This window comes from Podarcis gaigeae (assembly GCF_964106915.1).
Source record: "Podarcis gaigeae genome assembly, chromosome: 2".
NCBI classification, from domain to species: Eukaryota; Metazoa; Chordata; class Lepidosauria; order Squamata; family Lacertidae; genus Podarcis; species Podarcis gaigeae.
In genome coordinates, this window is record NC_139679.1 from 61,000,784 (window position 1) to 61,026,443 (window position 25,660).

General features: G+C 41.3%; 1 protein-coding gene across 1 annotated transcript in view; it reads left to right on the top strand.

The window, feature by feature from the left end:
* The window catches only part of SPOCK1 (SPARC (osteonectin), cwcv and kazal like domains proteoglycan 1), a 410,736-nt gene that overhangs the window by 134,883 nt on the left and 250,193 nt on the right, over window positions 1-25,660 (top strand). The window contains 1 exon segment of the mRNA XM_083728616.1: window positions 542-587. Within this exon segment, the coding sequence (XP_083584742.1) occupies window positions 542-587 (46 nt within the window).

Genomic DNA, 25,660 nt, shown 5'->3' on the forward strand with positions numbered 1-25,660 from the left:
CCCAATCCATTCCAGGTATAAATTTTGGAGTAGAGTAAGGGAGAAAAGTGAGCTGGTTATGGGGAAGGATTTCAGCCATGTCATTCTCCACATTATGTCATTGGGCGTGCAATGATAGCCTGAAAAGGTTTGGGATTGCACTCAAAAATAACCAAGCTCTCTGCTGACTTTAAAAGAAAATTGGTTGGGCTAGATGAGCCCAATTCCAAATGAAGCCAAGAGGAGTTTTCCCTTCACTGGTTAGGCTTCTTTGAAATTCCCTGGATATATACACAACCCTGGAGCCACTAAGATAGCACAGTATTTTGAGTTATGAAATACATCTTCATTTTCTGTGTTATATTTTGTGTGTATATGTTTGAAAGCAACATTTTAAATTTTTAAACTTTGTTTTATCTTGAGGCCAAACAGTAAATGGATTACAGAAAAAGAGCTTTGCATATTTATTTAACAAAGAAATAAATAAAAGACTTGCCCAAAAGAATACCTACATTTCATTTTAACAGTTTAACTGTTTTCACTCCTATTTTCTTCCCTTTAGGATGATTATTTCAGAAACTGGAATCCAAACAAGCCTTTTGATCAAGGTAAAAGAAATATTATATTCACTCTATAGAATTGCTTTGTTTTATAAGTATCCATAATGCTTGGTTTCTCAACAACATAGCTTCACCTATTGGTTTAAAACAGCTACTGACAGGAGCAGCCAGCCTGGCTTATTTCATAGAAATTGCTTACAAGGATACCTGCACATTTTGCTTCACAAAGCGTGTTCTCCTTCATGGAGAGCATGTGTTGCGGTGGGGGCCGCCAGGACACTCCAAAGTTGGGGGCGGGCTAACTGATCGTTGGCCACTGATGCGATTGGGGCTTCCCTTGTTGTTGGGAAGAAATTAATGTTGCCATTTATTGATTGACAGCCATAAATGCTAAAACTCCTTGCACGAGGCTAGGGCTTCCTCTTTTCACCCATGCAGCGGATTGCCCGTCCCTCCCTCCCTAGAATAGGGTTGTTCGCTTTGACCTTGCTATGCCTGTCATGGGGTCATCTGCTTTGGAGCGGGGGCCTGGTAGGAATTTTGTCCATCTGGCTGATTGGCTGGGGCCATTTGGTTTTTGCCTACTGCGTAGCAAATCGTCACAACTTGTAAGGTTGCGGTTAGGCATTGGTTTATGGTTTGGTTGGTTGAGGGGCATGGATTGGCTGTGCCTGTCCCTCTAATGCTGCTGCAAGGGATTCCGTTAAAGGAATTGGGGGCTAACTATTGCTTGTCCACTCTGTCAAGGGGGCTCGGGCCATAGCAATGAGCTCCTGGTTGCATTTGGGGTGAGGGCAGGTTCCCTGCTCCACGTAACCCCCAAGTATATTCCCCCATTCTGACTTTCACATTGTGGGGGCAGATAGTCGCAACCAATGCCTAAGCAACCACTCACAAATTTGTATTTTAATAAAGTTGTGGCCAAAATTATGCCAAAAACCTTAAACAAAAATTCTGTGTGATGTGTGAGTTATTGGGGTGGACCTGGGGACCTCGACACGCAACTTCCTTTTTCAGGAGGGCTAGAACCTTAAAAACACTAAAGAAAGCAAATAAATCTTAGCATCTAGATGCTCTGCCCAGGAGCACTGTGAAGGCCTTCACAGTTATCGTAGTGACTGTGGGCGCTAGGTTGGTGACCCCAGATTAAACAATAAAGTTCCATTCATTCAATTATACTATAGTCTCACTGAATTCATATTATTACAAAGGGTCAAAGTAGTTGCAACATGGAATTAGGATCTTCTGTGATACTTCTTTTACTCATTAGCAGCCCAGTGGGAATGCTTTGAAAACTGAGAAAGTGGTGCTTTGGAAGAGTGTGTATAATTTACTGTTGTGCCTTTCTCCAATATAAATTACTTTCTCATGAAGACTGGTGCTTTACATGTTCTGTAAAGATTTCATTTTTTGCAGTAACCTTTCTATGATCTCTCATCTGTATTGGAATAGTGCTGTGAAAGTAAAAAAAAAATTGCACTGGAAAAAACCATGCATATTTGTTATATTTTGTGATTGTATCGCTTGTAATATCTTTAAATACATTTTGCCAAAGTTGCCAGTTTATGATGAAACAATTGTGCCAAACATGGCTTTAGAATTTCAGCATCATCGTCTGCTGTATTCTCGTTTTCCTTGCTACATTTCTGTTCTTTTCCCTTTTTCCCTTTTTGTGTGCTTGTGTGCCAGCGATATTTTAGCTTGCTTCCTCATCTGAAAATAAAAGGTCACCGTAAACAATAGTGTAATGCTACCCCTGGAAAGACTGCTGTTAAATGCAATTTTTGTTTCATTTTGAGTGCAAAAAAATCTCCCACAGCAAAGAGTACACCCATCAAATGTGCTAAAGGAAAAGGTGTCAGAGCTGTCTTGCTCTCATGTGCAGTATACAGAAATAAAAGAGTCAGTGCTGTGATGCAGTACCATATGTTGGCAAGGAAATACTGGTAAAGCGCTGATGAAATCTATCACTCAAGAAAACAGTGTTATCAAATGATGGAATCATTAACCTAGCAGACCAAAACTCACCTGCCTTGAGGAAAGTAAAATGCTAAAGGAATATCTGGCCTTCCATTACTCTATAAATTCATATAGCCCAATAATAACCTGTCTATAACGGTAACATATGCCTGGATTCATAAAGAATATAGAGCAGCACAGTATATTCATTTATTTCCATTTCTACTCAGATCAGTTTTGGTAAATCACAGATTCATGGAAGCCACAAGTACTTTAGGAAAGTTATTTAATAAATTCTGATTGGCTGGAGCACATAGAGATTCTACATGTGGGTAGTTTAGGAGTTTATCATAGCATCTAGAATTTCCAGAGACTCTACAGCAGTTTCTCAAACTTTTAGATCATCCTCCATCCTTAATGCCTGACTCTGGCTTCCGACCCTTTTATCTTTGTGCTGTCATCTGTTGTACAGATGAACATGCCAAGATCCTTAGTTATAACCTCATTTATACAGCCTGTTGCCGCTGCTTGTGTTGATCTGTTGGATACTAATCTGAACACTGGCACTATAAGAGGAATAGAACATATCTCTAATCCTATCCATAAACTATGGTCAGGAAAATACCATTAACCACAAAGTGACTACTCTCTCTAGCTCCCTTCTTCTCAAATCATATTAGGATGTTAGGAAAGTGGGGGTGCTGTCACAGCCCTTGCGTTCAGTCCTTTGTCAGGGATATATAATGCACCCAGGTCTTGGCTGGATGTCAGGAAGGCATTACTTGCTTAATGAACATACATATCCATGTTCCCTTCAAGGGGGAAACCACCATATTGAGAACCCCTTCTATACAGGGTTGTGCAGCAGATTCTTTCCAGATCTCATACTGAGACGATAATAAGGCACATTAGCAGTCCTGCTGGGGTTGTACATATCAGTTTCTGCCAGTTGAGTAAAAAGCAAAGAATCTGCAACCATTCAACTGGAAAGTAGTTTAAGTGCATATTATAAACCGATGGGTACCACACTAGATTTCTAACAATGTGACGGCCACATTTCTCCCTTAGAACTTAACATTTCTGCTGCACCCAAAAGCACGGCAGAAGAATACCATTCTGCACTGGTGTCCTGAAAACCCTTAAATAAGAAAAAAATAAAGCTGCTTGAAATGGTTTTTCATTAAGACTCTGTTACTAGCAAGGAGAACATGTGGGACAATTAACCTTCCCTGGGTCTTGCCTCATTAAAATTTTAGCAGATGCTATTGATCATCTTTACACTGCATGGTGTCTACTGCAAACAAGCACTGCTGGCACTCTGGCATATATAAGAGGACAGCTTCCCAGGCTGGTGACCAGCATTATAAAGCATGCAGTTTTGTAAATTACTGTGCAGTAACCAACCAGTTCCATTACAAATTTTAAAAATCCCTGACATTTCACCGGCACATTACAGACAAATAGTATTCTCTTCCATATTTATTGCTGTATTATGTGATGTACATCACAGTAGTTACTGGCCAATATGTGTCTGATGAAGTGCTAAAAGTATCCTTGAGATCCAATCATTTCTACAAAAACAGCTGGATTGTGCTGTTGTTCTGCCCTGGAATTTATCTCCTGTGTGTTTCTGGATGCAACTTAAGGACAATCCACTCATGCAAGTTTCAGGTTTGCCACTACTGGAATACCAATGAAATACATCTCTGTTTGGATTAGATGTTCAACAGAATGTCTGTAGGCTACCTAAATCCATCCTTAAGCCTTGTGTTTCCTGGATTTAAATTTGGTTTTTTTGTTTTTCACTGTTGATTGGCACAGGAATTACTTTCCTCTGTGGACATACAATGATTTGAATGTGCAATTCTTAATGCATAATTATCTCGTTCATGCAAAGAAGTTATTTGTGAAAAGGACTCACCCATTTTCTAACCGGTACATAATCTCAAGCTTCCCGGCTGTATTATGTGGTGATTGAATGTGTGTGTGTAATGGTGATGTGTGTTGGGGTGAGTTCAGGAGGGCTCAGTTTCATTCTTTACTGAAATGTGACCATTTTATATAAGTAAGCCTTATGCTCCTGCATTGCATTGCTGGTTTTTATTGTCTTGTATTTCCTGGGATGCTAATGTATTTGTGCTCTTGGAATTCTAATGATGTCAAGATCTCTCTCATATTTGTAATTGCCTTACTTTCAAGCTGCTAATCAGTTTGCTGTTATTGTGAACACCACGTTTCCTCTCCAGGGCTTCTGAAGCTAGTCTGCACATTTTCTCCCCCTCTCTCTAAAAATCCAAAGCACAGCTATTGCACTCTGACATATAATCAGTGACCTGTTTAAAATTATTGATTTAAGCTCTTCAGAAATCAGACTTCATAAACTGGGCAGTTTTAATACAGATAATTGACTCTTGGCAGTTAGGTCCCATTACCTTAGGCCAAAATAAAGCGGGGCAGGGAATGATAGTGTTGTTGATACAATGCTACACAACATACATCTCTGTATGTCCTAATTGTTAAGAGTTTCATTTCAAAGCCTCCATTGTTAGATGGGCCAAGTAATCCTTCTTCCATAGTTTCCCATCATCAGAATACCACTCTGGGAGCTCCAAGTACATGTGAAATGAAGTCAGAGAAAAGGGCCCCATGTCATGTGTCTTATAGTCTCCCTATATGGGGTGTTATATTGGTGGTAGTGTGCTGTGAATAGGAGTTGTTATGCCATATCCTATGCTCTGCTACGGCAATATTGGTAGGATGGAAGGTGACCAGAGGTGGCTACTTTGTTTTGGGAGGTAAATTCCTTACACCAGGTTGGCAGCTTGTCTAAAGCTTTGCAGCCATGTTCTGGGTGCATAGAAGATTTTGCATAAGTGTGCTCCTACGCTTCCCATCCATTTGTTGTTTAGTCTTTTAGTCATGTCCGACTCTTCGTGACCCATGGACCAGAGCACGCCAGGCACTCCTGTCTTCCACTGCCTCCCGCAGTTTGGTCAGGCTCATGTTTGTAGCTTCGCAAACACTATCCAGCCATCTCGTCCTCTGTCGTCCCCTTCTCCTTGTGCCCTCCATCTTTCCCAACATCAGGGTCTTTTCCAGGGAGTCTTCTCTTCTCATGAGGTAGCCAAAGTATTGGAGCCTCAACTTCACAATCTGTCCTTCCAGTGGGCACTCAGGGCTGATTTCCTTAAGAATGGATATGTTTGATCTTCTTGCAGTCCATGGGACTCTCAAGAATCTCCTCCAGCACCATAATTCAAAAGCATCAATTCTTCGGCGATCAGCCTTCTTGATGGTCCAGCTCTCACTTCCATACATCACTACTGGGAAAACCATGGCTTTAACTATACGGACTATCCCATCCATAGCTCACCCCAATTTCATCAACATACTTTCACTGGTGAAATAGCTCTGCAAGCAGAGTATTCTACAGGTATGTCAGAGGAGTTCTACTGGCAGATCTGTCAGGCCAGTAGCTTATTTCGCGTTCCACCAACATAATTAGGCTTCTGCCACTTCCCAATATACCTCTGCTGGTGGATTGAACTGCACCCTGAAAGTCTCACATAATTGATCAGTAATCAGCAGAAGTAAGTAGTTCTAATTTCAAAGTCTGGGTTCATTTTAATGCTGGGAATGTGTATTTTTAACTGCTCGGTGTGACTAGGAAGTAGGATTGGGGGATAGGAATTGCACAGGTGGCAGGTTTACCAACTTGAAGTCTTATTCCTGAATTTAAAGTGGAGGAGGGGGGAGATATTGGCAGAACATGTTTATAGTCATAAAATGGAAGGGATTTATAGCCAACAATTAAGTTTTTAAAATAACCATTAGGATTCTATTCTCCTCTGAGATTACAATATTGACTCACTTTTCTCCCCTTAGAAACCTATGCGGGAATTCTTTCACTTCAAATGTGAGGACTTGACAGAGAATGAGAGAACAGGTACACAGGCAGGAGGATGAAAGGGAGATTTTTCTTCCACTCTTAGCCCCGTAGACTAACAATGGCACCCAGTAGAGATAGAGAAAACTCAAGGGTTGGAAGCTTAGAAGCCGCAACACTCTATGCTCTTTTGCTCTTGGACGTAACACATTCAGAATTAAAGATAGCTCCAGGGACTGGAAAAGAAACCAACAATCTGTACTTTGTCCAAAGCAGCTGTGGATTTGAGCCAAAAGAGAAGTGCACAATGGAGGTTTCTTCTGATATTATGGAGCATAGCAGTTACAAACAAATTGCAGATGGCCCACCCTTTCTCCATTCTTCCACATCTTTCCTCCTTCATTCAGAATAAAAGGTTCAGATTTATATTGTAAGCCACTCTGTGATCCATGGTATAGAAATGAAATAAATAAATAACTTTTTCACATGAGAATATGCCTGTACCTGCCCCTGAGAGTGGAGGGAAGATGCAGAAGTTTGGCTTTGCATGATAAAAGAGAAGTGCAGGGTATATCTGCCTGCAACCCATGTCCCATGATGATGGAGGTTTATTGCCTGCTAAAATAAGGAAATATGTACATAGGCCACAAAGGCACCCCTGGTTGCCCATTGGCAGGAGGTGTGACTTCACTGTCTTATTTCTTGTTCCTAGAAGAGCAGCAAATACAGCTTAGTCGAAATACTACTGCTTGCCCTTCAAGTCATTCCAGAACTTGGGTGTTGTGTAAATGTACCATATATCCCAGTTGTGCAGCCTGAGCCCCCCCCCCCCCCACTTTTTTGCAAATACTGTCCTTCCTGTCATTTTTACTATAGCTGTTCTGCTACTGCTCATTGAACTACATTATAGGGCCGGCTCTCAAACATAAAGAAACCCATTAAACATGCTCTATGGACTTGAACAGTTCACCTTGTTACATTTGAGTCCTGATCCCTGCAATTATTTCCTCTCTTTTTTAATAAGATGGTGTCAGATTTTAAAGGAAGAGCTGGAAAAGTGGTTGTATACCTTTGCTACATACTTCATAAGTACAACAGTAGGTGTAGCATAATAGCAACATTTCAGTGTAATCACTATGAGCAACAACAATAATATATGTAGATTATAGAGGGTTTGGCTCTATAAATAATAATGCAGGCCTTTGCCCTATCCTCAATTCTCAATGCAGTAGAGGTGATAAAGGAAGAGGAGTTGAAGGTGAAGTTAAACAAGGAAAGAATATGTTTTAGTTCAGTTATAGGTACTTCAGCTTCGCTTCACTAGAGAATAAGGACTAAGAAGTTGTGCCAACAAAGTTGTTGTTAAGAATAATATTTATATCCTCCCCTTCCTCCTGAAGGAGCTCAATAAACACATCAGTGATAGAACAATACAATAAAACAAACTGAAAACAATCCTTGATTAAAAACAATTAAATATATCTGTATAAGAATAATTACAGGTGCAAATCAGCATAAAGATCTCCATTTAAAAGGCTAGTTGAAAGAAGAAGGAGATTTTTTTATGAAGGATTTGAAGGAAGGATGTGCCATCAGAAATGTGTTCATTCTTATCAATGGTTAACTGTTGAAATGTTAAGTTAAAAGAACATATATCCAGCACAAGAAATCTTACATGCCACTGTAGCAGAGGTTCATTTAAATTCTTAACAGATTTGCAGAATCCTAGATATGCAAGCAGATGCTGTTAATTTTTCTGGTAATGTGCACCAATAAAGAATAAACATTGATAGCCTTAAAATCAGTGAACCAGTTTAGAATGGTTTATAATTTGTTTGCCATATGGCATTTTAAAAAGCATCATTACCCAAAAGGCAGAAACACTGGAAGTAATGGGATGCTTTTTGTACTGCAGAAATATGCTTTGAATTAAAAAATACTGGTCTCACTGAATGACCATTATTATTTCTAATAAGCAAGCAGATGGATACACTGAAAGAAGAAAACCTGTCTCATAAATGAGACTATATCCAATTTCTCCAGAATGTTGGCTGCAAGAGATTATAGAACTGCCAGATATAATAGATGTAGGAGGTGCAGGTGTCATTCACCTATTTGGCAGGACCTTTCGAACTACATTTCCCACATGCTCCACGGCAGTTTCTGAAATTGCTCTAGTGAGGGTATACAAACATTTGTAATTAACCCCGAATAAGCAACCCAACCTCTCAAAGTTCACAGTTACATTAAAGCAAAATATCAACTTAAAAATGGCATGGTGCATGGGAAGTTTAAGTCTTTCCTTTCTTGCCATAGTCCTGACAGAAATCACTCAGTGACCCAGTTTGCAAGTAGTGCTAATGCTGAGCCAAACCCTGTCTCAGAGTGAAAGAACAAATGAGAGGCTTACAGAGTGATATCACAGCTGCAGGACTCCTCCCCACAGTCTGACCTCTACCACATTACCCAAGGCTAAACAATGGGTTGGCTTAGTGTTACTGAACCAGGCTTCACCAACATTCATTGTAGGGCTCCATCCCTTAAAAACAACTTAGGGTCAAACTAGGCATGGCAGTGGCTCAGTTTACATGTAAAGCTAAGGCAGATCTTGTCTTAGTGCATGCAAACTCCCAGAGAGGAGATTATGACGCCTTTGCTGCTCCTCTGGTCCTCCTGCTGCTGTGAGCTAAGTCATAGCCATTTGTGTGTTACCTGAACCCAGGTTTATGGTTTTGTCTTACACAGTCTTTGCTTGCCAGCTTTCTGTTTGATTGAATGTTGAACTCTAGAGCATGGATAGCCAATGTAGCACCCTCCAGATGCTGTTAGACTACAACTCTCACCATCCCTGGTCATTGGTCATGCCATCTGGGGCTAATGAGACTTACTGACTAACTACAGCATTTAAGCACATCGTTTCTGCTACTCCTGCTCTAGAGCCTCTACCCTTAAGGAAGACCAACCAGCTCCCAATACCAATATTCCAACTGATGAAAATCCTCATCCATTGTGTTTATGGTATTCTGATTAGATCCACTAAGTTTGTTCTGGTATAAGCTTTTGTGTGCAGACACACTTCTTCAGATACCTTCAGATGCTACTGGACAACTTTTTATTCTTTTCCCCAACTGCGTCAGACCAACACGGCTACCTACCTGATTACATCCAACATCTTTGTATCCTTTTCATGGTTCTTCCTTTTGAACGTTTTCTCATTCTTCTCTAATTTTGAGCAGCCACTCCTATTCTTTTTACCAGGCCAACTCGTAACTCCTTATTTCTTGCTATCCGATTTTCCACACCCTGTCATCACAAATTATGCATTGCCTTTTAGCTCTGTGTTTTGTGTAGGAAGCAAATTCCATCTATGCATTCAGGTCATTATATCTTCTTGTTCTCTCGTGTGTGGAAGAGAAGAAGTGGCTGGCAGACACTTTGTGCCCTGTTTGCGGCACCTAGAGCTTTAACCCTCTGTGCCTCTTGACACCCACAGCTGGTACTGCCTAAAAGGCCCAAGAATGCCAAAACTATTGAGATATTTAAAAGGCCAGTGAGCATGCAGTGTAGTAGATTATTCTGTGTTCCGGATATTGTCTTTTCCCCAAAAGGCGGGGGGGAGGAACTGTTCTCAGACACAGGTATACACTATAGTAGCTCATCCTTTCTATTTTCACAAGATTCTTTTTTCTAAGAAGGAAGGATCATCATCAGAAATATCCAAGCATCCTTCTGCACAGAAACTCCTTTATGCTTCAGCTGGAAAATATGATTCATTCCTCTGCTCCCTTGTTCCATTGGTATGCTAGCTGGTTTCTGGGCAGCCTTATATAAACTGGTGCACGTGAGACAGCAATATGCCCACTAGTCCAAGGAAGAAATGTTTCCAAGATGCACAATAAGGTATTTAGCATTGTATCAGCTGGGAGCCCCTGGCATCCGTGTACGATCATTAAAGCTTTTATCTACAAACACCTGAATGTATATCAGTCCTTCCACTTTGCCATATGAAGTAAGAATAGGACCCACATCTTCCTAGTGTCTGACAGCTGAATTATGACCCACAAAATGGTTTCTCTCAGTACTGCTGGGGGGTGGGGGAGGGAGAGAAAGAGAAAGATGATGACTGGAGTTAATGAATATCCTTCCAGAAGGAGATAATGAAAGAATTGTGATGCAGGGTAAAATCATGGAACCTGCAATTATTTTTGAAGGCTTCAATTTTCGTTTAGCCCTAGCCAAGATGTGCTTTTTGAGAAGCCACTCATAAATCCATTTTCTGGCATTGTTTATTTCTGTATCTATTTTGCTCCCCATAAATGTGCAGTTTCCTAAAATCTTTCTGTTATTTCTGTTTCACTTGGCAGATTTTCTGTTTGGCCACTTATACCATCCCCCTCCCCCCCAATACTCTGGGTTTTGACGTTTATTAATAAGAGTGATTGCCCAATAAATCAGCTTTATTTTAATAGCGCTTGAATATGTAGAGAACAATAACTGAAACTGTGAATGAAATGAAGTACTTAGCATTAAAAAATATAGTTGGAAGAGCCTTAGGCTCTGACAAACCACATATGAGCAAAATCTATAAGGATGTCTTCCTGTATTATTTAATTCTTCAGTACGCCATATCAGAATGTCTCTGTGTTTGACTTGCCATCAGATTTGTAATTCAGTTTGACATTAACAGAGCAATCCTAACCCCAGCCAGGCAGCAGCAGGGTGTGACCAAGCAGCACAGCCTCTGCTGCATCCACCACTCTGCCGCTTACACTGGGGCTGGGGTAGAAGACAAGGCAGGCAAACCAGGAGCGGACACAGCAGCTGAGCCCAATGATGGTATGGGATGGCAGAGGATCCAGCTCTGGAGCCAGGGGATCCCATGTTGCCTTCCAACATGCTCTGTTTGGGGGAATTTCTACAGGTTGCACACTGGGGAACAGAAGATAGCAGAGCTGTTTGGGGCTGGGTAGAGCAGGGGTTGGCAAAAAATTTTAGCCACAGGCTGGTCGACTGTCCCTTGTGGTGGGCCAGAGAAGCGGCACCAGTGGGGGGTGAGCTGGAAGAAGAGGCGACAGGGGCAAGTAGTCCTCTCCCCACCCCCCAGCCCCAGCCACTGAGCTTACCTTCCCTGGGGCTGCTCCGGAGAAGGGCTCATGAAAGGGCTGGCTCCGGAGAAGGGCTGCTTAAAATGGCACTCAGTCAGCTTAGCCCAGCCCCCTTCCTCCTCTAGGCAGGGCAGGGAGAAGCCAGGAGGGAGGAGGCACCGCTGTGGTGTGTGTAAGGGAGGGGGGAATGACATGGCGCAGGGGGGGGGGAATGAACAAACAGAATCCCCACACCAACCCATGAACAGTCCGCGGACCGGATCCTTAAGGCACTTTGGCCTGATCCAGCCCACGGACCTTAGTTTGCCGACCCCTGGGGTAGAGGGCCATTTCCACCCCATCAAATCCTGTGATAGCAGGAAGGCTTGGAAGGGTGATTGGGCTGTAGTCTATATAACAAAGGCATACCCTTAATTTTTTTTTAAAAAAATGGGTTCAATACATTGGTCTGTGACCAGATAAATGTGAGCTGAACTATTCCTGTAAAGCTTGTCTGAGTGTTCATCCTCTAGGTTTGATGGTCCATCTGGAACTGTATGGGATAGCTCCCATAGTTCTTCAGTGGAATTTTAGCCTCTTCTTAATTCGAAAAAAAACCCACCAGATTGGGGTGCAGCAAAATAAATACCCTATAAAAAATGGAGTAGGGAACTTCATTGCTCTGCCATGTTTTGTCTCTGGCCCAGTGGTCACCACTGGCATGTCGCCCTCAGGCTGGAAAAAGGTTCCTCATCCCTGGTATAAAACAATCTAAAACCAGCAACAGCAATAAAACATAAAAATTATATATAGTCCAGCAAGAGAGAACAGCACAGTGGTACCTCGGGTTAAGTACTTAATTCGTTCCGGAGGTTCGTTCTTAACCTGAAACTGTTCTTAACTTGAAGCACCCCTGGAACACAATTTCTGTTCTCATCCTGAAGCAAAGTTCTTAACCCGAGGTAATATTTCTGGGTTAGCAGAGTCTGCAATGTAAATGTAACCTGAAGTGTATGTAACCTGAAGCGTATGTAACCCGAGGTACCACTGTACTTCCCAAATTCCTGCATGAATAAATAAGTATTCAAAAGGTCTCTTAAGCCCAAAAGGGTTGCTCCCAACTGAATCTGTGATTAAATGGGATGCCAAGATTGAGAATAGCCTCTCCCACATCACCACATATTGCACCCTTGGTTGATGTGTTCCCCCTAGGTGGGCTTCTTTAACAGACCTCAAAAACCGTGGTGCTGTATAAAGAGCAGGATCTTGACGATCCAGTGGGCACCTAGGTACTAATTTGTGTTCTGCCTTATATCTTGATACAAGCACCTTGAACTTGGTTTTGTAGCTAATTGGCAGCAAATGCAGGTGTTATATGTGCACAGGAAACTACCCACTCACTACAGTGGTGCCTCGCTAGACGAAAAGAATTCGTTCCGCGATTCTCTTCGTCTAGCGGTTTTTTTCGTCTTGCGAAGCAAGCCCATTGACAGCTTAGCGGATTAGCGCTACAGCTGTCAAGCGGCTTCCAGCGATCAGCTGTTAAGCGGCTTATCAGCGGAACAGCTGATAAGCGGCTTAGCGGCTTAAGAAAAGGGCGAAAAAAGCGAAAAAACCCCGTGGGGGGATGCAAGATGTTTTTCGTCTTGCGAAGCAACCCCATAGGGAAATTTGTTTTGCGAAGCGCCTCCAAAACGGAAAACCCTTTCGTCTAGCGGGTTTTTCGTCTTGCAAGGCGTTCGTCTTGCGGGGCACCACTGTAACTTGGCTGCTGCATTCTGCACCAGCAGCATCTTCCAAACTTGAGAGCACTCCCATATAGAGCACATTGCAAGAATCCAACCACTGTGCAACAGCCACTGTGACTAGGCAGGCACATCCTGGTACCCGAGTTTTGAAGAATATGCAGCCATGAGTTTAATTTCATATGGTGGTGGGATAAAAAGTTGGGGGGAAATCAGGATCTATAGGGTCGGGTTCAAATGATGAATTTCAGCAGCAGAAGTCTACACAATGACTTCTGCTTGTGCAGTGGGGCTCCCCACCCCAGAGGTATAGGACTGCAATGTAAATATGTATTGTATACTAGTGAAAATTGAATTAAAGTTGCAATTAGGAAACATTAAGCACCAGGACTGAAACATTCAGGCCAACCGGTATTTTGAGGAGTGTAATAATATTGCAAAGTATTATTGGCATCATCCAACCAAAGTTTATAAACAGCTTATGCTTAACCCTGTCATTGAAATTAATTGAAATTAAAAATGCTTAATTTTGGCTGTCTCAAGATTTATATATTCAGATGAGACACAAGATCTGTATAATTTGTGTTAACTTTCTGCTTTGATTTTTACATTCAATTTTCTGTGTGTGACCTTACTTAACCCAGAGTGTCTGTGTCTCAATTTGCTCATAATTAAAACAGAGGGTAATACTTAGGCTACCACTCAGAAATAAAACACTGTGAAGTAAAATACTCCTGTTAAGTGGAGGGACATTATTTTAATGCTATGCATATTTTTAGATTATAGATTCTGAAAATAGATGAAAAGCCTGATTAGAAACACAATGGTAATTTTAAATACCTAAATTGCCTTTGTGTCACACAGTATGATGTGCTATAAAGATTTATTTAGATTTTTTATTTGTTTAGTGCCTACATTTTTAATTAGAACAATAAATGAAGAGGTGAAATGATTTGGATGGTGAGGGAGCCAACATTTCATTTAATATCATAACCTGCCAAAAGTGCAGCCTGATCTTGATAGATTACCTTAGTCATTTAGTATGCCTATCATTGCAAAATACACCATTACCACTTAAATAAATTTGCATTTTTTTCCTTGAACTAACAATGAGAAAATAGCATTTTTCAAGTGCTTTAAAGTATTTTTGGTGACAACTTCTACAACTTTCATGTTGCAATAATTTGAAGTGTCCAAGGAAAAGAAAGGCAAACCAAGATTACAATAAAAAGCTCGGATAACCCTTTCAACTATTAAACGTCCATCCAGGTGCTATTTTAACACAGTGCAATTTGTTTTAATGCAAGCAGTAATGACGATAACTGCAAATCACTGCATCAAGAAGCTTTTAGAGACTGAGCGCATGAAAGAGAGGTCAAATGTTCTATTTCCCGTTGTGAATTTTACATGAGTTTAATACATTGGCATTTTCAGTACTGAAACCTGTGAAATACTGGCCAATACTTCAAAGGCACAATCTAATAGAGGCTCATAAAAATTGGACTTTAAATGTGCAGATAATTTTCCTCTTATATTTTCATTTGCATGGACCACATTGCATGCGCAAATAAAGCATTTCCCTGCTCTCACATTCATATAGATGTATTCCATGGAAGCTTTGTCCTCTAATATGATCAATGCAGTTAGTGTCTGGAACACAGAGGAGGGAAAGAATTGGCAGCTCCAGCAGCATTAATGGTGACATCCGTCTTGCCCACAAAACAATGGAGACTGCCTGTCCAAACTAGGTGCGCATCTGCCCATTTCCCTACTCTCCTCTCATACAGAAGTTGAGTTTGATGCCAGCAAGTAACACTGTGGGTTCCCAGAAGAAGCAGAATCACCATGTTGGATAGAGGTACCTGGACTGGGAAACCACCACTCCCACCCACCATAACTGGACAAAATACCAGCATGATAAATCTACTGTCTCTTTGCTTCTTGAAGCTCCAGACAATACACATTTTTTGTAGAACATGCTTGATAAATTAAGAGTGTTGCCACAAATGTGTAGCATGGATAGATTGTGTAATGCATTATAAATGAACTTTTGATAGAGGCAACTCTTTTATATCATATTATTACTTAAGAAAATGCAGTAAGGCACATTAAGTAATGCACACAGTGGGGTATACAATTAGCTCAAAGTGGAGATTCATGATGTGTTTATTTTGCCATAGTTGCAAATATTTTTATTTTCAAAAAACAAATACACAATGGACTTCATCCTGTTCACAGGGTGGGTGGCCAGCAGAAGAATTTGTTGCATGGAACTGCCTTCTTCTCATGTAACCCTATCTTCAAGTTATAAAGTAATGTGGCTGACAGTGAAATCTGTGTCATATTATATATTTAAGCTGTATTTAGAGCTAAGGGAAAGTTGGCAGTTCTCAGTAGTATATGGATTTTATGTCTTATAAGACTGTGGCTCAATACAACTTCAGAACAGACACTGCCTAAAATGTTTGTTTCAAAGCAGTACATTTCCATTGTCTGGTGCATATCAAAAGCAATGCACAATCTCCTCAGGATCTGATATGCAGTTGGTGACTCTTAAGAACGCTGGCCTGTGATGACAGTTGGAAGACCCTGGTGCATAATATAGAAGTGGCATTGCCCATAAGCTGTCCTTCTTCTTTGATGATAGATAGCATCCTTTTAGATGCCTTTTAATTCCTTTTTCTCTGGTGGCTGAAGAATCTATTCCAAGATCGGCAAGGCCTGCCACAGTTGTTCCATCTGTGTATTTCATTGGAAAAGCCATGAACAATGCTTTGCTTTCTTGTGCTCACTTCTGTGCTAAAATTGTAGGGGTAATTTCTCATCATAATTTTGAGTGCCAGCCCAGTGCCTGTAATGCCAGATGTTTCTGTTACTCGCCAGACTTTTCCACTCATTGGTGTCAAATTCTTTTAAGTCACTTTTACAAACATCCTTATATCAGTCAGAGCATTGAGGTCTGACTGGCTGGGCATATGGCAGGTGTATAATTGCTTCAGAACATGCACAAAGTAGAGAGTTGTGAAACATCCCAGAGAAATTTCACTGGAAGACCAGCTTGCATTCATCTCTAGAATTGGCATAGTGAGTAGTGTGTCAGATTACAAATCTTATATGGTTCCATTGACCTAAATTTACAGTACACAAATTGGGGCATGTGAATTGAGTTTCATAATATGTGCTTTATCAGTGAAAGGACTAGCAAGATATAATATTTGAGAAACAATGTTGTACTGTATTTTTAGACCTTAAAAAAATGAAACTGTATCAACAGTTTGGTGCCAGCCTTAATGAATTCCGTCTTTCTATATTGTTCTGCAGGCAACCCAACTTCTGAACTGCCAGGGCAAATGCTTGTGTTCTGGTCCACAAAAACCATTGTTTTTTCTAGGCAGGCAAGGAAAAGCATACTGGTGAACTATGACTAAAAACATAAGAATCCTGTCAGTTCAGACCAGTGGCCCATCTAGTCCAGCATCCAGTTCTCTCATATGCCAATAGGAAGCTTGGAAGCAGGAAATGAATGCAGTAATACTCTCCTCCACAGTGGAGGTTCATAGTTTTTAGAATATATTCAGTGTGGTGGTCTACAGTTGTGCAGGGTATTCTAAAAGCCCCAAAGTGTTCATCCATTCTTGTCACATGTGTGTGCCCTGAAGTCTTGTAATATCTGAAGTTGATTTAGGTCAGATTTGTATGATATTTTTACTGAAGTTTCTTTTCCTCCCTCACAACTCCTATACACCCTCAATCCCAAAAGAGATTCACATCTCTAAATAGGTAATGTACTTTTATGGTATAGCCCATTCCTTCTTGCTAAGAATGCCCACATTAAAATACTTTAATGTGATTCAGGAAAGGAATGTGAGATTAATTTTGCAACATGCTCCTTTGGTGGATGTGCTCTTATTTTTTAAAGAAGTTTCGAATTCAGTATTAAAATATTCATTTCATTGGAAGATACTGAATAGTCTAAAGGCATATTCTTTAACTGGCATAACAATTATTAGTAATAAGCTTTACTCGACTTTTGTTTGTTTTGCTTCGTTTTCCAAAGTGAGGAAATTGTATGATGGCTTTGAATAGGGATGTCACAAGATTTCAAAGAGAGGTGCTCTAATAGGCCATGATTTTAATGTTCATAAGAAGATTGGGTCAAATGCAGCCTGATTCATGGTCTACTGCTAGCTGGGGTAAATTCACTCCCTACTACTATGAATCACCACTGAGGACCCGCTTGGTCCACACAGGGTTATAACATTCTGCTGTCATTTAGCTGTCAGGGATCCTGGGACAGAAAAGTTTCATACATGTTCAGTTGAGCATCTTTAGTTTTGAACAGCCTGAAGTGCTCTGGGTGCCTATACAGTGAAGTGATTTCTTCAAAGCCTAATATAATTCTTTGGGCGGTTTATTTTTTGCATTAGTTCACAAATGGTTTGTTTATGTTTTTATTATTTATTTTGATCTTGTATTTTTATGCTGTGAACCACCTTGAGATCTATGGATGAAGTAATAATAATAATTCATTCATGGGTGAATGGGAGGGTTCCTCATGGATCCAAACAGCTATCTGTACTCTCTGGGTCCAATACATTGTGACTGGTGAATCTTTTTCAGCCCAAAGGTCTCTTTTTCAGCCCTTCTCAGCAATCTTCCAAGGTCATCTGCCTGTGGTGGGTGAGGGCCAAAGGCAAAAGCGGGCAGAACAGTTAATGTAAATTTTAGTTTTCTGCAGTCGGTTGGCTTCTACATACACCCCCCCTTTGTCTTTCATCCAGAGAAGCAAGAGGCATTCTGAGAGTTCAGTGATATCTTCCATCCAGGCAAAAACAGTCTGTGTCAGTGTGGGGTATGGCCTGGAGAGAATTCTGAGGGCCAGAGCTGAAGGTCTGCATTGGGCCCCTGGCCCTGAGGTTTCCCACCATTGAAATATATGCTAAAGTACATGATACATCTGTATTAGTTACATTCAGGCTTTCTCGTGTGTCAGTTTCTCAGATCAGATACACACAATCCCATTTTGTCAGTTTTCTTTTTCTTTTTTTAAATAATATTTATTGAAAATTTCCAAATATAACAAAAAAAGAAAAAGAAAAAAAGTAAAACATCCACTTTAAACCTTATTTTCATTAGCATCTTTTCCAGGACTTCCCCACCCCACCCCCTTTTGTATTCCAGTTCCTTCAAATAGATTCAGCAAGTTCTTACCCCAAATTTTGGACTTATTATCATCAACCCAATGTTAAAGATATTTTCTCATCCCCTAAAATCGACCCCTGTTCCCTTCCACGGGTTCCCCTCTTTAATATGCAGAACAGAATAGGATAATAAGAATAAAAAATAAAATATAGTTTTACACCCTTTGGATTTCAAATTTCCCTCCCCCCTTTCCCGGTTGCGTTCCCCAATGTCCATCAATGTCTGCTGTCATCCTGGAGATCCCACATCTAGGCCGAAATCCTTCACAAATCCACTTTGGCGTCTTTTTAATAGTCTTTTGCCGTCTTTTGGTCGTCTTTAGTTTCGAACATCCAATCTTGGAAGGACTCTATCTCAAGAAGGTCCATTTTTTCCATCCAGATCTCTATATTTAAGAGTAAAAACTCCAATTTTATTTCTTTAGACCTTTCAAATCTGGATGTCCCAAATGTTCCCACTTCCAGCTTTGTCCAATTCTTGTTGTTCTTGTTGTTCTCTCTCCTCACTTTCCTCTGGTTTCTTTTCCTGCTCCACTGCAAAAATGTTCTAATTCCAAAAGCTTCTAATTCCTCTACAGAGGCTTTGTTATTCAGGAACAAAACCTTACGTCAAGTCCCTTCCATTCTTCAATAGATAAATCTATTGTCTCCTTTAGTGTAGAGACCTCTGTAGACAAAATAGTGTTCCATTTCTGCAGTTTTCCCAGGAGATAAAAAGTCCTATTCAAATTCCATGCCAACAATACTTGTAGTGTTCCACAGCCCCTCTAGAGGGATTATAGTAACTCAGTTTCCTTCCAGATCACACCCAACAGTCAAAGTAACTTGTTGTCCCTTGTTTTCAACAATCTATATCAAATTGTAACAAATGTAACCGGCAAAGCCCTCGTAACAGAGTTCTCTTTTTATTCTTCAACTTTGACAGCTCCTTTGACAGCTGTCAAAGCTTCTATTTCTCCTCACCAGGCGCTCTCGCGGCTCGCTCCCGGTTCCCGGGGGGGGGTTGCATTTTAGCTCATACGTTCCACTTTTCTCCTCCAGCACAGTCTTATAATTTTCCATCGTGAAATTAATAACTTTATCAATATAAGGTGGCTCTCGATCTTAGTTGTCAAATCCTTTGCTTTAAATCCTCTACAACAGGGGGGAGACGGACTTCCTTTTTGCACCTCCCCCGCTCGCTCCGAATTTTAAAAAAAGTTTTTTTCCCTTTTAAGTCCGATTTCCGATTACTCACGGGTCGTTCTTTTTAGTCCAGATTTTCAATGGAAGAAGTCAGCGCTCTCCGTCAAATGGCATGCGGCTTCGCTCGGCAGGGGAAGCGGAGGACTCATAGCACCACACCACCCCCCGTCCCCCGCTCCGGAGCCTTTAAAAAGGCTCCTTCGCGGGTTGGGGGGCGCAAATGGTGCCCGCCGAGTCACCATGTCCATGGGTTTCAGCGCCCATGATTTTTGAGGGTCCCCGCGTCGCCGGCGCGGTAGGACCCAGCCCCTGCCAAGCAGGCTCCCTCCGGAGCTCGGAGGGAGTCCGCCATTCGGCGATGGCACCAACCCGGAAGTTCCCCATTTTGTCAGTTTTCATTTGTTTGAATTACGAAACATCTAGTGATCTGCTTAAGAAAAATTGGTTAATCTTTAATTCACATTATTTTTCTCTAGTTGCCCAATCCCATTGGCTATTGTACTGGCAAAGCAGCTTATGCTTGAGAGTCATGGGTCACCAACACAGTCCTTACAGTGCTACTTTTTCCCATATAGCTCCCAGGGCATGTATTGAGCAGGTTAACCTTACAAAAAAGGATGCGGGTTGAACAAAGAGGTCACCGGAGCACTAAATCTTCATACCATAGTTTCCTAGTCTCTTTCTTGCTCAACAAAGACTCTGCCATTCCTCAAAGGTTAATACTGTGCCGTACGTTCAAGATGTAAGACACGGCATTCAAAACAATTTTGAGAGCTAAGGTTTGGCTCAGATAGCAAGCCAGCTTGCTATCTAGACATGGAGGTCATATGCAAGCTTAGTGGCAATGGTATGCATTTAGCTGTACCAGGTCATACATTTTATCAACATATGTTCACAGTTTAAGTTAAAGGGCAGTCATTTGTGGTCATGACTAATGGTCTCAAAATAATAAGAAGTGCAGTTTAAGGATGTTCAGTGTAGATCATTATTTTCTATCCACATTCACTGTCATGTTTTAAAGGCAATATTCACTTCAAAAAATGCTATAATTTAATGCACTGATGGTGATGCTGATTCAATTTTCTGCTTGTATAAATATCTTCCAAATCCCTTATTATGAAAGAACATGGTTGGCCCTAGGTATAAGAATTCTTTTTCTAATCACGGAAGCAACCAGAACTAATGATTTGGTAATGACTCTGTCATTTGATAAACTGATCAATCTGACCTCATATACTGTACCGTGCCATTGTGTGTGCATCAATTAGTAGAAGGCATTAAATAAGACAAGATCTGTTAGTACTAAGCAGGATTAAAGGATTATTTAATGGGAGAGAAGCAATGAGGGTGAAATTATTTCAAACAATGAAGAAACCAGCTTGCTGAAAGCTAGAAATTGTAGCAAAACGTTGGTGAAGGCAATGACTTGCTTAGGTTTGAAGACAAACCTAATTTTGATTCACTCATGTGCAATACCTTTTCTTGTAAGAAAAACATAGCAAATTAATTTTGTTCATTAAAGTTGTAATGAAGAAAGTGTATGATCATCAGTGTGTAGCTGTCAGGGTGGTACTTTCCTCTCTTCACCGCAATCACCACTTCCACGAGGTGAGGTTTTATGGTCTTTATACACAAGTATTTACAAAAGTCATTACAAGCTCATCACCATCAGTCTGAGTCTGAGAGATCAGATACCCCCAATGATTCATGATTCCGTTTCCAGCATCTAAAGTGCAGGAACTTTACAACTCTTCTTTGACTCTGCCTCTTTTCCTCCTGCCTGGCTCCAGCAAACGTAAAACTCCCTCCTCCCTCCAACTCAGAGCTTAACCCTTGCGGTGCCTGCGAGACTGCTTGCTCATCTGCCACTTTTTCCTGCTTCTCTGACTGCACCGACTCCAACCCTTCTCTGCTGGGTCCTGCTTCCCCCCACTGGCAGAGGAAGAGGAGTGCAGGGGGAGCGTACCACCCCCGGCAGCGCGTTCACTGGTTAGGGTGCCATCGCGGCTGCCCCCCCACCTGTGCGGGGCACCACGCCCCCGCAGGTGGTGTGCCATGGACCCAGGACGCGTACCACGCCCCTGCGGGCAGCGCGCCACACCCCGGGATGCACACCCCACCCCACCCCTGCCTGCTCTCCACCGCCCCTCCTGTGCCAGAGCATAAAGCTTTGCCACTGCTTCCCCCTCCTCTGTAGCCACACTTTTCTCTGCTGCTTCTGGCTCTTGCCAAATGCTCTCTTCCATGTCTGGGGATTCTGGGCGCTCTGACTCAGCCCTGACAGTATGAAATGAACTATTAACAGAAAAACATACTAACAGTGAATTCACCATTAAATTTACATTGTACAGGTTTAATACATAGGGGAGAGATTATTTCATTTTACATTTGTTTGTGGACCATTGATTCACCTATGCCAACTTATATTCACATAGTGATAGTACAAGCATAATAAAGTGATATTTCTTGCACACATGTTTTTTCATCCAACTCTGCCCCAGAGCCACTGATCCGCTGCCAAGTTAACCATCATGGGGCAATTGAAATTCAAATTGCCCCTGCTTTGTGCCATGCCTGGCTGCTGGACCTCACTATTACCAGTACAACAAGGAGGTGCCAGCCTGGATTCTGTGCTTTATTCTAGCTGGACAAGCAGTGGCAGCAATGGAAGTAGCCTGGCGAAGCCAGGCTGAGCCAGGCTGTCTGTCTTGGGCAGTCACAAGCCTTCAGCCACTGTCGGGACATCCCAAATAACTGCACTAGTAGTGGCCTTATACTGCTGCTGAAGGGTTGCATCAGAAGGAACAGGTGGAGTATAACATTCCTAGAATGAACATGTGAGGGGGTGCTTTGTATGCAGTCAGGATAAAACTTCCTGTTTCCTCCTGAGCTGTGACCAACTTCCTCTGCATGTGACTAGAGGCCTGTGTGTGAGGCCTAATCTGGGCAAGAAGGAGCACACATTCTTCTCTTGCTGTCTTCTTCTCCATTTTGTTTTCCTATGTGTTAGGAGAAGTGGCTGCTCAGTCGCAGTCACTTGGGACTAACTCCTTTATGGGATAGTTCATGTAGATCTGTACTTTTGCAACCGAAGTCTGCCTTCAGGGATCTAACTGTGAACTGAAAGATTTTGAGTAAACTACTTTTATGTTGACTTTCAAAAAAAAAAAAAAGAAGAAGGAACAGGTGGAGAAATAATAACATGGCATCCCATTTGAGCAAAGGACTCAATCAACACATCCTTGGCATGGAGAAAGAAGAGGTGCAGGTGTGCATCAGTGTGTTCTACGATCAGGGACCTCAAACTCCCACAAGCGCTTCCTAAAAGTCCCCTCTCATTTATCAGATACTTTAATTTCCCCTGGATTCTTTACTTTAATGTGCAGCAAAGCTGGATCTTGTTTTGTATGGCTCATAGCTGCTGTGAGTAGCAGTTCAGGAGCAGATACTAATTCCTGAATCTCTGAGGAGATTAATGTTATAATATCCCATTGCTTAATCACGATGCATCTTACTGTGAACAGACATAATCCTGCCTATTTGGCAGGCTGGCTTCACATAACCATATTTCTTTCATTTGTTTTTCAGCTAAAGGTAAAAACAACTTCTACCGTTATTTAGGAAAAAGCTTAAGAATGTATTTCTCTCAAGAGTGAGTAGCCTGACATAGGAAGGCCAACAAATAACTGCTTGAATTTTAGGAAGAAGTCTAGTTGCTGTAAAAGGAACTGGGAAGAGAGGATTGTGTGTGTGTGTGTGTGCGCGCGCGTGTGTGCGCGTGTGAGTCTATCAGGAATGCTTTAGTTCCAGGTGGCTAACTTGTGGCTCTCTGTATTTTGTTGGACTCTGAACTACAACTCTCATTGCCCCTGACCATTGGCCATGGGCTTGGAGTTGACATCTGGAGGAACAGAATTTCCCCACCCACTTGACTGTTTATGCCTCAAGCCTGAGATGAGAACCATGTGAATCACATTGTGCCTGGCCATTGGGTTTCTGTATAGCCATAGAAATAGTAAGCAGGAGCCCCTGGTAGACTACTTCACTAGCAACAGCAAAGGCATTATAGAGAAACAGAGCTGGGTGACTGGCAAGTCGTATCTTTTAGAGCCACCTGTGACACACCTTTTGACAGCTCTACCCCAGTTAGGAAAACTAGCTGTGAACCAAGAAACACTTGTTTTAAATCTCATATTCAGTCACAAGGAAGGGCCCTGCCTTTGGAGAAGCAATGTTTCTCAGTTCCCTGTATGTAGTATGGAGACAGTAATATCATACACATGTGGCAACTTATAAGGTTGTTTATAAAACTGACTGGTGCAATGTATGTAGAATATGGAGGGTCTAGACAGATTTAGCAACATTAAGACTGTTGAAGCAACCTAAAAGTGAGGAATAATCAAAACCATGGAAGCTAGAAACACTTGACCTGCATCTGTTTTACAATGATATAAATTAGAGCTGCACAAAATAGTCTGTTTTGATTGTTTGACCCTATGAAGCTGGGGAGCAGTAATATCCTCCCCCAAAAAAACCTTTTTAAATGTGTGAATGTTTACCCCTTTTCCCCCCAAAGGTGTTTTCTGCCATTGTTTCTCTTATCTGATGTTCCTTTTTCTTGGTTAGCATTTATTTCTCCTTATCAGAGTGATCTTGAAAGTTCTGAGGTCATGGAGTAAATGTCCTGGCTTTCAAGAATGCTATTCAGCCAATGAGGTTTGGCTCTGTGCCAGCAACACAGAGGGCAAGTGAAGTTAGCTTAAAGAGAGGGCAAAACTGCCTGCACATGTATGAATCTAAGTAGTCAGGTTACTGACAAAAGAAAGAAAGAAAAGAGAATGAAAACAATGTTCTCTGAATAGTTTTCGGTACATTCCTCAACAATCCCTTCTAAAAAACATTAAAGGGGAGGGCAGGTGTCTTTCAGTGCTGGCTAATTTTTTTCTTCTTCTGAATGCTTCTCCTCCACTTCAGCTCAGCTGTGTATAGAGCAGCTTGGTCATATAAAGAAATCTGGTACTAAAGTACATTGGGACTTGTCATTTTGGAGTAGCTAGTGGTATAAACAAGCACTGGTTCTTCACATATTTAGAAGGCAATATATTTTCTAGGCCAACAGAGTATTAGCCTTTGTTACTTGCAGTTGGATGTAACACAGCGCTTTGCCAGGAAAAAAAACCAATCTCCCAATGGAACTAATAAAACAAAGTGAAATAGCTTGAATATTATCACGCAGTTATGCTCTACTAGATACCTAGAAAAGCAATTAAAGGGACGCCATCAATGAGAGGACCCATTGGAATGAAAATGAAACCCAATATTACCATTGTTTACCTTAAGCTTCTCTGAACTGAAATTACTTTTTGTTGCTTCTGTATTCAAACACAATGACAAGAGCAATTTAATCTAATTTATGCCTTTTCAGAGGTTCCCGAAGGGAATGTTCTTGTTCCCAATCAGCCTTAGATTTATTCATCCATAATAATGAATAGTACTGTGGTCAAAAATGCATCAATTTTAATACTGTCTTTCATTTCCAAAGCGTGCCACTTAGAATTTTTCCCTCCAAGGCTTTCCTCCCTCTTTCTCACCACCATTTATGGCTTTATTGAAAGTCTTCCTGTAGAATGCAATGTATGTTTTTCATGAAACCGCCATTTAGTCCTGAAGTGAGTGATTTACATTCTATAAAAGGTTGCTGGTGTAAATAGCATGCTCAATGGAATTAGAGTTGCAACTGAATTTAGCCTAAATGAAATACAGAGCTCCATCAAGACACAATTATTTCCCAAAATGTGAAGTAACATGACCTATATCTGCACTACTTCAGAGGCTTCCGACTCACTTCTTTTGCACCTTTTAATTTCTTGGGGTCATTGTAGTGATAGAAACAAGAGATCTGATACAGCCAACCCAATGAGGAAGAACATTCCTATGCTTTTTATTTTCTTAACTTACTGGGTTTGCCAAAGACGAAGCACAGCAATTAAAGCTTTGGAAGAAGGCATTGACCCAAAGGAATTTTTCTGTATATTTTACATGACCATGTAGACTTCAGATA